This window comes from Brassica oleracea, chromosome C3 (genome assembly GCF_000695525.1).
Source record: "Brassica oleracea var. oleracea cultivar TO1000 chromosome C3, BOL, whole genome shotgun sequence".
NCBI lineage: Eukaryota > Viridiplantae > Streptophyta > Magnoliopsida > Brassicales > Brassicaceae > Brassica > Brassica oleracea.
The window spans coordinates 54633008-54650223 of record NC_027750.1 but is presented as its reverse complement, the minus strand read 5'-3'; the positions used below and the strand labels follow the sequence as shown (position 1 = coordinate 54650223).

General features: G+C 36.8%; 2 protein-coding genes across 2 annotated transcripts; one reads left to right on the top strand and one right to left on the bottom strand.

Moving 5' to 3' along the window:
- The first annotated feature begins 1363 nt into the window (after positions 1–1363).
- Positions 1364–3403, top strand: LOC106331940 (probable N-acetyltransferase HLS1). The gene is made up of 3 exons (XM_013770381.1): positions 1364–1696; positions 2025–2200; positions 2279–3403. The coding sequence occupies exons 1-3, from the start codon at positions 1535–1537 to the stop codon at positions 3150–3152; spliced, it is 1212 nt and encodes a 403-aa protein (XP_013625835.1). The 5' UTR covers positions 1364–1534; the 3' UTR covers positions 3153–3403.
- A 529-nt stretch (positions 3404–3932) lies between these two features.
- LOC106330956 lies at positions 3933–5534 on the bottom strand. The gene is made up of 2 exons (XM_013769341.1): positions 5255–5534; positions 3933–5203 (listed from the first exon to the last, which is right to left on the bottom strand). Exons 1-2 carry the CDS (start codon positions 5532–5534, stop codon positions 3933–3935), a joined length of 1551 nt encoding a protein of 516 aa, XP_013624795.1.
- Between the last annotated feature and the right edge of the window lie 11682 nt (positions 5535–17216).

Sequence of the window (17216 nt, the reverse complement as noted above, 5' to 3'; positions counted from 1 at the left end):
GCGACTCCCTCAGCTGAGAACAACGAAAGAGACAGGAGAGAGACAGAGACACAACATAGGCAAGACGACGAAGAAGACACGGTCGCGAGAAAAGAGGCGGCGACCGCGGAGAGGTTTCGTAATTAGGGTTTTTGGCTTGGAGCAAGAAAGAAGGAGGAGCACTTTAATTTTTGAGAGAAAGAGAAGCACTTTTTAATTACTAATATGTGTAAGTTTATGGGAAAAGGAAAACGAAAATAGAGTAAAACCATGATGAGTTAACGCAGACATAGCCGCCATTTCCACTTCTCACTGCCACTTACAACTCTTCCTTTTGGGCAAGTTTTCCACATCAAGGCTCGTCTTAATCACCATTAATCTCTACTCATCATTAGTACACTGAAGCCCACTATTTTTCAAAATACTGCTATTTTAACTTCGCGGAGAATTATTAAAAATACTTAAATTTATCTATTATTTCTTTGTTAGACAAATGTTGTAACTAAATAATAATTTTCTTATACTCCTTCCTTTTGTTTCAAAAAAAATTATTTTTTTACATTTTCAATGCATGTTTTACTAACTAATTGCAAATTTCAAAAAAAATAATTGCACTTATTAGATTTTTATTGGCTTAAAATTATGTGAAAAAAATAATCACAAAAAATTATGTGTGTTTTTATTAAAATGTGTAAAAAATATAAAATATGTAACATGTTTCAATTTTGAAACATGAGGATACTATGTTTTGTCTTCCCTGGTTTGAACAATCTATCGTAGTTAAAGGTATATGTTTTATAAAGATGAATATAATAATATATATTATAACTATTTTAACACTATCATATGATTTTGTAAGATGAATTTAATAATATATATTATGATTATTTAAACTCTATAATGTTTTTTCAACTATGCTAATTTAAACTTTGACGGTGTCATATAACACAAACTTATGATAAGTATTATGGATACAAACTTATGATAAATATTATGCACTGCTAAACTACATGTTTTGTCAAAATTTTGCAAATTTGCAATACATTTTTAGTATTTCCCTAATCACTAGCTAGTAAGTTATACTGGTTAGATTCTGCTTATTATTTAGAACTAACGAATGTTTCTAATTACAAAATGGAGCAAAACAAAATGGAAACTGTAGAGACCATAATATATAGGATTGAGATCTTTAAACCTCTTATCAGTCACGAACTACTCGCCGTCTCCAACTTTTTAAGCTCATCATAAATTTTTGACAAAAAAAGCTCATCATAAATAAAATAAAAAGTAGCCGGAAATAAACTCTTTTTATCTTTTTTTTTAAAATCCAAATCCTATAAACTATTGTAGCTTCTCAGTTCTTTACTTATATCTCACGTTATATACATATCGTTTATATAAATACTTATATCCCGAATAATCTTCCCTTACTTCTCTTGTTTCCACTCTCACCTTCCTACCTATATAAAACCCTATCTACTTCACTCTTCCTCTCAACTCTCTCTTCTTCTCCTTGCTCTGTTCTTTCTTCCCTCTCTCTCTCTAGAAAGCAACTATGATAGTGGTTAGAGAATACGACCCTAGCAGAGACTTAGCCGGTGTGGAGGATGTAGAACGACGGTGCGAGGTCGGACCAAGCGGCAAGCTTTCTCTCTTCACCGACCTTTTGGGTGACCCGCTTTGTAGGATCCGACATTCACCTTCTTTTCTTATGCTGGTAATTACTTATCTTCCCAACCTGTTTTTTTTTCCTATTTATGAAACTTAAGGATAAGAGGTTCTTGATTTCTCAACCTTTGGTTAATCCAAAAACCAATTTCCTTAAATAGAATTTTATATAAAAATAATAATTGCTCACTTTTTGTTTCATCATATTTTATTTATCCTACTCTTGATAAGATCAAAAGGCTCATCATTTATATTTTCTCAACCAAATATATCGTGTAGCTAACCATAAACATAAAGTTACATACTTTTCAATTTGTCCATAAAGGTTAAGGAAAAAACAAATTTAAGAACGGAAAAATTTAATATGGTTGTAACAGGTGGCTGAGATGGGTACGGAGAAGAAGGAGATAGTGGGCATGATTAGAGGTTGCATTAAAACCGTTACATGTGGCATAAAACTCGATTTAAATCATAAATCCCAAAACGACACCGTTAAACCTCTTTACACTAAACTCGCCTACGTTTTGGGCCTCCGTGTCTCTCCTTCTCATAGGTTTCCGTTACTCCCACTAATCGCGCAATTACAAAAAAAAGTTATAATTATTTACACGTTAATTATGGTTTTATGCAGGAGGGAAGGGATAGGGTTTAAGCTCGTGAAGATGATGGAAGAATGGTTTACGCAAACCGGCGCAGAATATTCGTATATTGCAACTGAAAACGATAACCAAGCTTCCATTAATCTTTTCACGGGAAAGTGCGGTTACAGCAAGTTCCGTAAACCGTCCATTTTGGTTAATCCGGTTTACGCCCACCGGGTTAACGTCTCACGTCAAGTAACCATCATCAAACTGGACCCGGTTAACGCAGAATCTCTGTACCGGCTCCGGTTCAGTACAACAGAGTTTTTCCCGCGGGATATTGATTCGGTGTTGAACAACAAACTGTCTCTCGGAACTTTTGTCGCGGTGCCACGTGGCAGCTGTTATGGGTCCGGGTCAGGATCATGGCCCGGTTCGGCAAAGTTTCTGGAGTATACACCCGAGTCATGGGCTGTGTTGAGCGTTTGGAACTGCAAAGACTCGTTTCGGTTGGAGGTTCGTGGCGCGTCGAGGTTGAGACGTGTAGTGGCTACGACGACTCGTGTCGTTGATAAAACGCTGCCGTTTTTGAAACTTCCTTCGATACCGTCGGTGTTTAAACCGTTTGGTCTTCACTTTATGTACGGTATCGGCGGAGAAGGCCCACGTGCAACAAAGATGGTGAAGTCATTGTGTGGTCATGCACATAACATGGCGAAGAAAGGAGGTTGTGGTGTTGTTGCGGCAGAAGTTGCCGGAGCAGAGCCGTTACGGCAAGGGATACCTCACTGGAAAGCACTATCGTGTGACGAAGATCTATGGTGCATTAAACGGCTTGGAGAAGAGTATAGTGACGGTGTTGTTGGTGACTGGACTAAGTCACTACCTGGCACTTCAATCTTTGTGGATCCTAGAGAATTTTAAAGTTAAAACTTATTACAACCTTCATGTCATATATATATTAGGGGGGTTTCTTGTAAGCTCGTGTTTTGTTCTTTTTCTTGATGGGTTCAGTTTTAGGAAGTAATCTTTTTTTCTTCTAATTAATCTTTTTTTTGGTGTGGGTGTTAATAACTTAGTGGTAAGGCAAAATCTCCTACTTTTGGGGTTTGTGTTTTCTTGTCTGTAAATGGAACTAGCTTTTTAAGATACTTTTTCTGTGGCAATGTTAATAAAATTATATATACGTACAGAGAACTTTAATGACCGCATTGATACGTAGAATGAACTAATTATATCACGTTAATATGATAATCTTCCAGACAAAATAACAATTACGAGAGTAGAAGAAGATGGGTGTACAGAATGTATTAACGATAACGATAACATTACCACAGTTGTGTCACATATACTCCTATCGTTTCAGAAAGATAGATTTTTAATGGGCCTACGATAGTTATAATCTTATACTTTAGGGATTTAGGATAATACCTAGTTACCTTGTACGATACTCTTTGTATATATACCCTCTTTGGGTTAATGAATAATACAACACATTACATTATATTTTATGGTATCAGAACTCCATGATTGTCAGAATGACTGAGATAGTATGGAGACACATGCATGGATGCAGCTTGCGTTATCGGAATATTGGTAGCAGTAGAGTTATCGTCAGACATCGTTTATGATGGACGAGGTAGGTAAAATTAGGTAGAAAGAGATGATCAACAGTAATCGTGATCGAAAAGAGGAAAAAAAAAATTAGGTCAAAGAGATCTCTGGCTCTGATACCATCCTGGAGATGTTTATGGAGCTCTTATTACGGCTGTCAAGAATGGTACTCGTCTTTGGAGCAAAATCCGTTGTTATCGCAGAAAGAAAAGCCTGATGTTTAACATTAAAGGCAGTAGTAGACATATAATCAGCAATAGGATACAATGTCTTACCGGAGACCGTGCTAGGAGTATACTCTGATCTTGTGCAGGAAGAACGGTCTTGTAAGACACACAAAGTATCAGTAAAGATTGCAATACATCCAGTTTGTTTGAGCAATTTGGAAACTGAGATGAGAGTGCAGTTGAAATCAGGAACAAAGAGAACATCATGAAGCGAGTAATCTTTGCTAAGACGCAACGTCCCCGGTTTCGTGGCGTGTGAATCTCGACCATTCGGAAATGTTACTGATGAGGAAGGGATGTCAAGGACATCGTGTAGTAAAGTAATATCACCCGTCATATGGTGGGAAGCACATGTATCAATAATAACATCAGTCAAGGTAGTTTTACCCGATAATCGCTCCGATGACAAGTTAGTTTGCTGGTTTTGTAGGAGAGAAATAAGAGAAGCAATCTGGTCAGAGTTGAATGTTGACGTGGTCTGTGTTGCGTTAGCTCGTCCACGTCCACGATTATTGTTGGAACGTCCACCCCGACCGCCTCGATATCCTGACGCGCCATTTTGTCGTTGTTGTTCATGGAACCATTCAGGATAACCATGAACCAGGAAGCACTCAGTAATGTCATGTCCTTTCCTACCAGAATGCGTACAAGATCGTGCAGGATCTCTAGAACGTAATTGTGGTGTGTCGCTTGTAGAGATAGTAGTATCTTTTGGAGAATCGGTTTTAACCGAGAAACCCAAAGCTTCAGTGCGTTGTTCTTTAGATCGCGCTAAAACCATGTTCTGTTCTTCTCGAATAACACGGGAATAAACGATATTGAGGTCTGGCAAAGGCTCTTCATCAGTGATCCGAGATCGAATGGAAGTAAAGTGCGAGTCATCAAGGCCAAATAGGAATTTATGAACACGAGAATCTTCTCTTTCTAAAATTATGTCCGCGGCAGCAGCACAGGTACAAGCTCGAGATGTCTTCATGTTCTGTAACTCTTCCCAAAGCTTCGTAAGTCTTCGATAATAATCAAGAACCGACTGCCCATCTTGTCTGCAATTTGTAATCTCATCTTGTATCTGATGAAGACGAGTTCCATTCTTGACGTAGAAGCGGAAGCGTAAAGTTTTCCAAAGCTTATGTGCTTCAGGAACATGAGTTACCGTTGATTAAACTTTAGAATCTATGGACGTACGTATCCATCCGACGATCATAGAGTTAATTGCAAGCCACCTTGATAGATCAGGTTCGGTTGCTGGTTTCGTGATGGTACCGTCGATGAACCCCGTTTTCTGCTTGGCTTGCAGAGAATTACGAAGCTCCGTAGACCACTCCAAATAGTTGTCATGAGTAAGTAGAACCGACGTAATAAGAGCTCTAGGATTGTCTGAATGACTGAGATAGTATGGAGACACATGCATTGATGCAGCTTGCGTTGTCGGAATATTGGTAGCAGTAGAGTTATCTTCAGACATCGTTTATGATGGACGAGGTAGGTAGAATTAGGTAAAAAGAGATGATCAACAGTAATCGTGATCGAAAAGAGGAAAAAAAAAATAAAAAAATTACAGAACATATTTGTTGGTACGCGAAGCCGCAAGAGTATATTTGTTGGTTACCCCTTTGGCAAGAAAGCTTGGCGTCTGTACGACTTGGAATCTAATGAGTTCTTCACGAGTAGAGATGTGGTTTTCTTTGAGGATAAATTCCCAGGTATTGAGGATTCTGGTTATGTCTCGCCTCCGGACCTTCATACTAACCTACCACTTGATGATTGGTTGCTCATGGAGAACTCATTAGATTCCAAGTCGTACAGACGCCAAGTTTTCTTGCCAAAAGGGTAACCAACAAATATACTCTTGCGGCTTCGCGTTCTAAACTTATCTCTATCATGGGGTCGTTGGTGAGCGTAACAGAGACAACCAAATACACGAAGTTGATCAAACCTTCACAACCTACACCTTCACAACTATTCGGAGTGGTCTACGGAGCTTCGTAATTCTCTGCAAGCCAAGCAGAAAACGGGGTTCATCGACGGTACCATCACGAAACCAGCAGCCGAACCTGATCTATCAAGGTGGCTTGCAATTAACTCTATGATCGTCGGATGGATACTTTAGTCCATAGATTCTAAAGTTTGATCAACAGTAACTCATGTTCCTGAAGCACATAAGCTTTGGGAAACTTTACGCTTCCGCTTCTTTGTCAAGAATGGAACTCGTCTTCATCAGATACAAGATGAGATTACAAATTGCAGACAAGATGGGCAGTCGGTTCTTGATTATTATGGAAGACTTACGAAGCTTTGGGAAGAGTTACAGAACATGAAGACATCTCGAGCTTGTACCTGTGCTGCTGTTGCGGACATAATTTTAGAAAGAGAAGATGCTCGTGTTCATAAATTCCTATTTGGCCTTGATGACTCGCGCTTTGCTTCCATACGATCTCGGATCACTGATGAAGAGCCTCTGCCAGACCTCAATATCGTTTATTCCCGTGTTATTCTAGAAGAACATAACATGATTTCAGCGCGATCTAAAGAACAACGCACTGAAGCTTTGGGTTTCTCAGTTAAAACCGATTCTCCAAAAGATACTACTACCTCTACAAGCGACGCACCACAATTACGTTCTAGAGATCCTGCACGATCTTGAACGCATTGTGGCAGGAAAGGACATGACATTACTGAGTGCTTCCTGGTTCATGGTTATCCTGAATGGTTCCATGAACAACAACGACAAAATGGCGCGTCAGGATATCGAGGCGGTCGGGGTGGACGTTCCAACAATAATCGCGGACGTGGACGTGGACGAGCTAACGCAACACAGACCACGTCAACATTCAACTCTGACCAGATTGCTTCTCTGATTTCTCTCCTACAAAACCAGCAAAGTAACTTGTCATCAGAGCGATTATCGGGTAAAACTACCTTGACTGATGTTATTATTGATACAGGTGCTTCCCACCATATGACGGGTGATATTACTTTACTACACGATGTCTTTGACATCCCTTCCTCATCTGTAACATTTCCGAATGGTCGAGATTCACACGCCATGAAACAGGGGACGTTGCGTCTTAGCAACGATTACTCGCTTCATGATGTTCTCTTTGTTCCTGATTTCAACTGCACTTTCATCTCAGTTTCCAAATTTCTCAAACAAACTGGATGTATTGCAATCTTTACTGATACTTTGTGTGTATTACAGGACCGTTTTTCGAGGACTCTGATTGGAGCAGGTGAAGAACGTGAGGGGATTTATTACTTTACGGGTGTTAAAGTGGCACGAGTGCATGGAGCTTCAACGAAACCTTCTTCTTCAACTCTATGGCATCGCAGACTTGGACATCCATCATACAAAGCCTTATCTACTCTACTGATTTTTAAAAGTTCTAAGCTAGATTTTACTACTTCTTCTCAATGTGACATTTGTTTTAAAGCTAAGCAAACTAGAAAAGTGTTTCCTGATAGTCTTAATAAAGTTGTTTCTCCGTTTTCATTGATTCATTGTGACGTCTGGGGTCCCTACCGAACACCATCATCGTGTGGTGCTCTTTATTTTCTCACAACTGTGGATGATCACTCACGAGCGGTATGGACATACCTTATGTTTGAAAAATCAGAAGTAGCATCCCTCCTACGAAACTTTTGTGCCATGAGTGATAGACAATTTGGGAAGAAAGTCAAAATTATTCGTACCGACAATGGAACCGAATTTATGACTCTTGCTCCATATTTTCGTGATAATGGAATCATACATCAGACGTCTTGTACCTATACACCCCAGCAGAATGGTAGAGTTGAACGAAAACACCGTCACATATTGAATGTCGCTCGCGCTTGCTTGTTCCAGTCGCACCTACCTGTGGAGTTTTGGGGAGAGAGTATTTTGGCGGCTGCACACATTATCAACCAAACTCCTACACATGTACTAGATGGCAAAACGCCATATGAGATTCTCCATGGTGCTCCACCTATGTTTGATCAACTTCGTGTATTTGGTTGTCTCTGTTATGCTACCAACGACCCCGTGATAGAGATATTTGTTGGTTACCCCTTTGGCAAGAAAGCTTGGCGTCTGTACGATTTGGAATCTAATGAGTTCTTCACGAGTAGAGATGTGGTTTTCTTTGAGGATAAATTCCCAGGTATTGAGGATTCTGGTTATGTCTCGCCTCCGGACCTTCATACTAACTTGCCGCTTGATGATTGGTTGCTTCATGTTTCTCTACAAACGTCCGAGCCACAACCTACACCTTCACCAATAGCCACGACCAATAATCCTCCTCCCATCTCTTCAACATCCTCTCCGCCACAAACCCCACCTTCTACACCTACTAATCCTTCTCCTAGTTCTACTACTCCTAATCCTAACCCGATACCGACTGAACAACATCAGCCTACGCCGTCTCCTACATCACCATCTGTGTCTCCTACTGCTGATAATGATCAGTTACAGTCAGCTCTGTCTCCAGGTCTTGCTGAGATACTTGGGTGCGGTCACCGTTCTAAGAAACCTTCTATTCTACTGAAGAATTTTGTCACCAATGCTGCAACACACCCCTCTCACGTTCTTCCTGCACAAGACCAGAGTACTCCTAGCACGGTCTCCGGTAAGACATTGTATCCTATTGCTGATTATATGTCTACTACTGCCTTTAATGTTAAACATCAGGCTTTTCTTTCTGCGATAAGAACGGATTTTGTTCCAAAAACATATAAAGAAGCAGCTAATGATCCACGGTTTAATGGAGCTATGAAACAGAGATCACAGCCTTGGAAGACAATCACACTTGGGATGTCACAACCTTACCACCGGGTAAAAAGGCTATCGGTTGTGGCTGGATCTACTCTTATAAATATAGGGCAGATGGTACGGTTGAACGACCAAAGGCCCGCTTGGTCGCACGTGGAAATCGCCAGAAAGAAGGCTTGGACTATAAGGATACATTCGCACCCGTTGCCAAGATGAATACAGTACGATTTCTCCTCAAACTTGCGGCTGCTAAACGTTGGGAAATTCATCAAATGAATGTTCATAATGCATTCTTGCATGGTGATCTGGAAGAAGAGATATATATGCAACTTCCTCCTGGTTTTAAAACTACTGATCCATCCAAGGTCTGTCGGCTTCGCAAGTCCCTATATGGTCTCAAACAGTCTCCCCGATGTTGGTTTGCCAAACCAAGCAAGGCTTTGTTATCGTTTGGTTTCACTCAAAGCTACGAAGATTACTCCTTAATATCCTTGGTTCAAGGTGATGTATCACTCAAGAACTACCTACACAACTGTTTCAAGATGAAAGACTTAGGCAAACTGAAATACTTTCTTGGTCTCGAGATTGCCCGTGGTCCTGAAGGAATCTTTTTTCGCAAAGAAAATATGCCTTGGATATCATTACTGAGTGTGGCTTGTTGGGTGCGAAGCCTTGCTCGGTACCTACTGAACTGAATCATAAATTGGCTCTGTCTAAATCTCATCTCCTTACTGATCCCAGTCAATACCGCCAACTTGTGGGACGTCTCATATATCTAACGTTTACACGACCGAAGCTTGGCTACATTGTCCACATACTTTCACAGTTTATGCAACGGCCGCGACATGATCACTGGATGGCTGCGCTGAAAGTCATTCGATATCTAAAAGGTTGTTCGGATCAAGGTATCATGCTTACATCTAATAGTGATTTATCTTTGACCGCCTATTCTGACTCCGACTGGTCAGCATGTCCTATTACTCGGCGATCTCTCAGTGCATATGTCATTTTTCTTGGGGATTTGGTTGTCTCTTGGAAAACGAAGAAGCAGCGGACTGTGTCCAGATCCTCAACGGAGGAAATAACCTGTAAATGTATAATTATTCATTTTAAGTTCCCCGTTTTTTAAAAAAAATATTGCTGAATAAAATATACTAAGCCACTAATTTCCAGGAATCTTACTAACCATTGTTGATTAAAATTACCAATTAAAATCACTATTTGTATGATCTTTTTGAATATCAACTAAGATACACATTTTCTTAAGAGTAAAGAAAATACGGTATGGTGTATATTAGTTTAGGTGTTCTTTTTAGGTGGGATTTGGTTCCTAGTACTTTGCTAATTCGAGGTTGATCATTGATGGGTATTGGAGGATAAAAACACCTTTAGATATCGGCAGTCTTACGTGTAAAATGATATGAATATCAATGTCATGGACCGCACATTTTCACCATTTAATGGTCCCAAAGAAGTTAGACTGATAGATTTATATGTTTCTTTTGTTGTGTTGCAGTAGCATGATAGAAACCTTTGAATCAGGTTTAAGAACGTGTCCTTGTCCAAAGAGGTATTGTCGAGTCGTGAGCACCGATCGAGGCAGAGAAAGTTTATACAATAAGGTCTCCTTCATCGCATAATAAGACATGTGGAGATAACATACCACTTTGTGTTTGTGGATTATATTTCAGTTATAAACATTATTATATACGTGCGTATGTTGACCGGAGGTTTGGTTCTAGCTGTTGTGCGTTTATTACATATAGCATTTTCGTGGCAGTTTATGTAAGAACGTTTTGGTGGTTAATCGGATTCGATTTGACTCGGTGCTATGTAGCCATGCATGCAGATTAGTTTTTTTATGTGTGCTAAACATGCAGATTAATTATGATTTCTTTCTCGAAGTTCAGTCTCAATGATTCACAGCAAATCATATATATGGTTCGCTAACAAATACAATACACAAGAAATAAATTACAAGTTTCATGGATTTAAAATCAGCTCGATTATGCGGACTTTATCATATATAGAGTCAGGCTTGTATAGAGTCTAGTGCTATCTTTGATACGAAGTGATTTAAACCTTTTTTGATTTACCATATATACATTACTAGAGCTACCTCGGGTATATAAATTTTGAAAACCAGACGATCATGTGAATCTTAAGATTTTGTACTAGATAAAAGGATTATTTTGTAATTCTTCTTTAGATTTTGTAGCTAGAAAAAGAAAGTCTTCACGGGGTTCTCAAGTAGACGATCATGTGAACCTTAAGATTCTTTTTTTTTTTTTTTTGACCACGTGAATCTTAAGATTCTTAAAAAGCAAATATACGAAGAGAGAAGATAAGCACCAGTAGCACGATACAAATTTAATGCAACAGTTTGAGAATTATATATACATATTAGACCAAGACGTGACGTGATGCTACACTACACAAGCACTAGGATATAAACATTTGGACGAAGAGAAAAGTAGACTGAGATGAAATAACGACTTGGGCCGCGGTGCAAGTCCAAAACAAAACAAAGCAAAAAGTGTTTTTATTTTGTTTTTTTTAACGCTAATTTATTATGATATTAAGGTAGGTCCGACAGAGTATATTTTATTTGTGATCTTAATTTTTACTTTTTTATGATTTAGTAGTTTGTATTTTAAGTTTGTATTTGCAAGAGATGTGTGCAACAATGTTTATTGTCTATTAGGACATTTAAAACGACGAAGAATATTATATTTATTCTGGTTAAATGTTTCAATTGCCAATTGTTTTAGATTCAAAGGGTTGGCTTTATGTTTTTGCTAATCTTTATTTAAGTGTGATTTGTATACGTATAATAATAATATTGTGATTCTCTTAATGTTTTTTTAATTTAATTTGTACAGTATAATTACTTGATTTTGTTTGTTTTCTTTTATGTCATCAATTATCAGTATGTTTTCTTTGTTAAGCATCTATACAAAAAAAAAATGTCTTCTTTGTAGAGTTGTTGTCTATTGTGGCACTCATCTCGATTTTTTATTTTTTCACTTTAATTTCAAAGTTCAGGTGTGTAGTGTCATTTTGCTTTATTGAGGAGTGTTTTGATTCTTTAATGATCCTATGATAGTAATATGTATGATGTTTTTACTGTCTAATTCACGAAGTATTGTAACTTTTTAGGAAAATTTATATTTTGATCAAGTACTAATCATTAATTTTTATTTTTTATTATCTTCTTGTTAATTTTTCTAAAGTTCAGTTTGGTAACTACATAAAAAATTATTCGTGATTTTTCTTTAAAAAAATAATAATTTGGTTGGGATTTAGTGACATGTGAAAAAGTGATAACATAAATAGATTTTATTTCTTGTTTTATTTTATTATGAAAATTTTGCAATTTATTCATGAAACCTATATATTTTTAGGATTAGACCATTTCCAATTTATTCCCTTATTTTTTCTCTTAAATAGAAGAACTCTATAATAGAGATGAATTGGTCTCCAATGTATTCCTATATTTTTTCCTCTAAAAAGAAATATTCTTGATATATTCTTTTTCAGTTTTACAAATAATACCTTTTATTTGTGGAAGTTAAAAACTAACCCAATTTATTTTAAAATTTCATAAAATTATGATATTATTTAAACTAAATATTTCTTTAGAAACTATTATGTAAAAAAAAAATATTATTCGATTCATATGAAAAGTGTATTTCGCTAAAAATGTTTTATTTTTGGTTATAGTTATTAGATTGAAAAGTTAAAGGACACTTTGAAAAAAAAAATATGCCTCTATTATAGGGGATGTTATTTCTTCCTCTAAATATAGAGGTAAAAATAACAATATGTATTTTAGAAGAAGAAATTGAGGTGAGTTGGAATGAATTTTCCTCTACTATATCATTTAGGGTCAAAAATAGCAAAGAGTTGGAGATGCTCTTAAATTATGTACTTTTACTAAATTATTTTTTTGTAAACTAAATCTTCACCAAACCCAAGTTACATTATTTATCTTTACTATTTTATTGTTTTATTTGGTGTATCTTATTATTTTATTTTTCATAATTGATTTTTGTAAAATATTTTTTTGATTATTTATTACTCATTATCTATTGTTTGCATCATTTTTCTTTTTTTTTCGTTAAATATTCTAAGTTTGATCTTATTTACCTAAAACGGAAAATTAATCTAGTGAGATTCACCTTTTCCTCTGGCTTAGGTTTGATGAAATGTAAATAAAAACAAAATGATAAATAGATTTTCTACTTTCCAATCTTATAGACTTCTCTATTTATTTTGAATATGTTTAAATATTGTGTCATTTTTTACTAAACTATTATCTCTTTGTTAAACTTTTCATTAAACTCAAGTTATATTATGTAGCATCACTAAATATTAATTAATCTATTGTATATCTTATTCTCTATAAACCTTTTAAAGAAAAAAATATATTTTGATTATGTATTAATTATAAGTTATTGTTTTATATCATTTATTTTTTTAGGCTAACCCTAAATTTGGTAGTCAAAAAGGAAAAAACCTTTAAGATTTATTATATTTTTTTTGTCGGTATAAATCTAATGAAATGTAGAAAGATTAATAGCATAAATTGATTTATCTTTTTGTTCCAATGAATTTGTTTATCATATTCTTGAATTTGTTTATTTTAAGATTATATTATATATTTCACTAAATGATTATTTGTTAACAAAAAGATCAATGTCATAATTGTTTTTTTATTTAAAATAAAATATTAATTATAATGATTTAGGGTTTTTTTTTTGTTAACAGATTTAGTTTAAATTATAAGAAGATGAAAATTGTAAAACCATTAACTAATATTTAATAAATTATGACAAAAGTGTTAAGTTTATAAACCACTTGATAAGGTGTCAAAAGAAGAAAAAACTATATTTTATATGTATATAAATAAATATACTAAACTAATGAATATTAATGAGGTGGGTTTATTTTTGTTTGAAAGATGACAATATATAGTTATTAGAGAAAATCAACTCATCAATATTAACACTCGATCCATTACCCTAAAGGAAACTCTATCTCCCCGAGGCTGCCACAGATCCGGTGGGTCTCCTTGATAGCACAAAACAGCCTTGATAGCACAAAACAACAGACGTTACACTTACACCTTTCACCTCTGCGCACCACAATTGGTAGCATAACACTGTCGCTCTTCTCCCCAGGCTTGAGGCTTGAGAGACGCTATCTTGTTACGATGATTACAGTGAGGAGTAACAGGTTTTTTATAGCTAACTATACATTTTTAACCTGATTTATGTAAAAAGGGGTTATTCACGATATCAAACATAATAGTTTTTTATATATTAAAATTTTAAACCCAACTTATAAAATAGTTTGGTTAAAGCTAGGATAGATTCCTTCGTCCTTCATGTCCTCGATGTTGCAGATATTGATGTTTCTCCAGTCATAAAATACCACAGTAAATGGAAAATAATGTGATCCAGCCAAAGAACGTAATTTTGTTATAGCTCCCAACTGCATCAACAACTCAGAAGCAGAGTCATGAAGATTAAGGCAGATTTACTCAGAAGCACAGAGTCTGAAAGTCTGAAGTGATTGTTTCTTCTGTAAGACTACGTAGCACCTTCTGAATAAGCTCGTTGTGGAGCTTCACTTTTTGTAACACTTGCTTATCTTTTCTCTGCAGTTTCCTAATTTATACTTCAAGTTGGTTTGCTCGACCTTCTATGGTATCAGCTTCCTCCTTAGCTGCCAAATACTCTTGAGTATTCTCTGCCGCTCTCTGTCTCTCCTTCTCGAGCAACTTGTTTAACTGGCCTGGTCTGCTCTAAGACATGATAGCTAGATAGGTGAACCGAGTAAGCTAGAATTAGAGAAAATATGTGACATTGATGAAGAACAGTGTCAGGTATCATAGAAAACATGGGCCTCTAGAACAATGATCATTGATAACGTTTGGAGAGGCGTTCATTCACAGAGCGTTCTAGCTCTTCAGCAGTGGCATCTTTAGACGATGAACTGTGATGGATTCCTGGTTAGTGAGAATTAAGAATCAAACGGTGGTTTTAGAATTAGTAAGACAACCTTCCCATCTAGAAGTAGCAAGTCAAGACCCATGAACTCCCCCACTTTTCTTCACTCTCCGGGCCACAACAGTTTGCATAAAACGACCAGACTTCAGCTCAGAAATAAGCAGTTCATAATTCGCCATCGTCGTAACAATGGTTTAAAAGGAAATTAAAGCAAAGAAGTTAAGAAGCGATGAGATTTGTTGATGCTTTCATCCCTATATATAAGATCAGAAACCTAGAAGAGGTAATAAAGGGAAATTAATCCCTGACGTAGTGGGTTTCGTGGATAGGAGGAAATAATGAGAAGAATTACTGCCTGGTGTGAATGCAGAGTGAAGATGGAGGTTTTGCAAAGTCGGCTAGATTTAGGTAAGCGATTCGACGACGACAGTAAGAGATGAGGTAGCGTTTTGGGCTTAGAAGAGCAGAAAGACCACAAAATTGTAAGAAAAGCCAGGAAACATACAAAACGCACGGAAACAATAGAAGAAGATTAAATGAAACGCAGAGTATCGTTGGCCAGGACACGCGTCGATCTCTCAAGAGCCGAATTTGTGACGTGGAATCATATGTGGCATACTCCAGGAGTGAAATAACTCTTCTTTATATATAAAGATTACAATTATGAGAAAGATTACATAAACGATCCGACAACCGATAATACTACCTGCCTTATAAAGATCTACGTCTAACTGCATCACATGAGCCGTCCTACGAAGATCACGTCTGGCCGAGTTTACTTGCACCATGTTGAAGATTTCTTGTAAGTCTTTCCTCAGTAGCCTGCATAATTGTTTAATAAATCGCTTTCTCCGGAAATTGAAACTTGGACATGCTGGTGTAGAAGCATTAATGAACATTTAGTCAAACCCCATATTCGAAAACACGGCTTAGGCGGCTGGATACTCGCCGGAAAAACGCGTTGCGGCCAGGAACCGCCGCGATTTGGCCTTGGGCGGTCAGTTACTCAGAAAAGTTGAAGAAATCAGTATTCTGGTGATTTGAAGTCTGTAGTTAAGTGTTTCACAATAGATTTGTTATATATTGTTTGAAACCTATAAGATTTGCAAGAAAAAACATGGAAATCGCTACCAAAAAAAACCTCAGTGGCTGCAGTTGTGTCTGAAAATTCGCAGGTTTAAGGTAGGAGACGGGGTTATTTTCGTCATTTCGCTTTCATTTAACCTAAAACGTTAGAAAATAGAGAAAAATAGCTCTCTTTTACTCGAACCCTGACCTGTAGGTACCAATAAATGCGTCTAGCCACTGAACCATGTGAGTTTATTGTTCTTAGTTTACATATTTAAAATATAAACCCATAAAACATACATAAATAATCTAAAATTACGCTCCGATTAATCTCCGTATAATTTCTGATTAATTGATTCGGCGCTAGGCCGCACGCGTTACGCCTAGCGTAGTTTCGAACATGGGTCATACCATTGGACTAATGGAGCTTCCACGGTGTTTTTATTTTGTTAGGAAGACTTGCGCAAACATACTTTTTTGGTCTTTTTATTTTGTTAAAATAAAATGTTTCTACTAATGGACTATTACATTTGGTGTCTTCTAGATAAAATTACATTAAACGTGATAAATGAAGGTCTTGCAAAGCACTTTTGGACAAGATTTGTTGAAATATTCTGTTAATGGACAATCATTAAGGTTATTTGTAAAAAAAAAAAAAACTACCATTGTTGTGAAACTTAGGATTTAGAACTGTAAGTTTCTGTATATTATTAATGAATAAGTGTTCCCTTTATATAAGGGTTACAAGAGAGATAAATGGAAATACAAGAATATAAAAGATTACAAATCATAAACATAAGTAAATTAAGAAAACTAGAAGAATGGAAAGTCTCTTGGCCGCCGCTCTCTCATACTCGGCTGACTCTCTCTCCTCTCTCTCTCTCCTGTGGTTTGGGCCTCTAATAGATCGGGCCGGTTATGGACATCCATCAATTGATTTATAACACTCCCCCTTGGATGCCATAACCATACAGAGATTGTAATACACTTAATGTTGCCTCATTAAAACCTTATTAGGAAAATCCAGTGGGACAAAATCATGATGAAGGAAAAAGAGTACAACACGTACTACTCCCCCTGATGTGAACCTCAGTGGAGGTCCTTCAGCCTACGCATCCCAATCTGATGCGTGAGCTTCCTGAACGTGCATGTAGGACGTGCTTTGGTGAATAGGTCTGCTGAATTGTCACTTGATCGTACTTGGACGACCTGAACCTCACCGGCTTTCTAAACCTCGTGAGTGAAAAAGAACTTAGGCAATATGTGCTTCGTCCTATCACCTTTTATGTAACCGTCCTTGAGCTGAGCAATGCACGCA

What these genes read in the sequence shown, in the direction of transcription:
- LOC106331940 (XM_013770381.1), top strand. Translation starts at nt 1,535, where the DNA reads ATGATAGTGGTTAGAGAATACGACCCTAGCAGAGACTTAGCCGGTGTG. An exon ending in CACCTTCTTTTCTTATGCTG is followed by an intron (nt 1,697 to 2,024) that starts GTAATTACTTAT and finishes TGGTTGTAACAG; the next exon opens with GTGGCTGAGATGGGTACGGA. An exon ending in CGTGTCTCTCCTTCTCATAG is followed by an intron (nt 2,201 to 2,278) that starts GTTTCCGTTACT and finishes GGTTTTATGCAG; the next exon opens with GAGGGAAGGGATAGGGTTTA.
- LOC106330956 (XM_013769341.1), bottom strand. Translation starts at nt 5,534, where the DNA reads ATGTCTGAAGATAACTCTACTGCTACCAATATTCCGACAACGCAAGCT. An exon ending in TATGATCGTCGGATGGATAC is followed by an intron (nt 5,204 to 5,254) that starts GTACGTCCATAG and finishes ATGTTCCTGAAG; the next exon opens with CACATAAGCTTTGGAAAACT.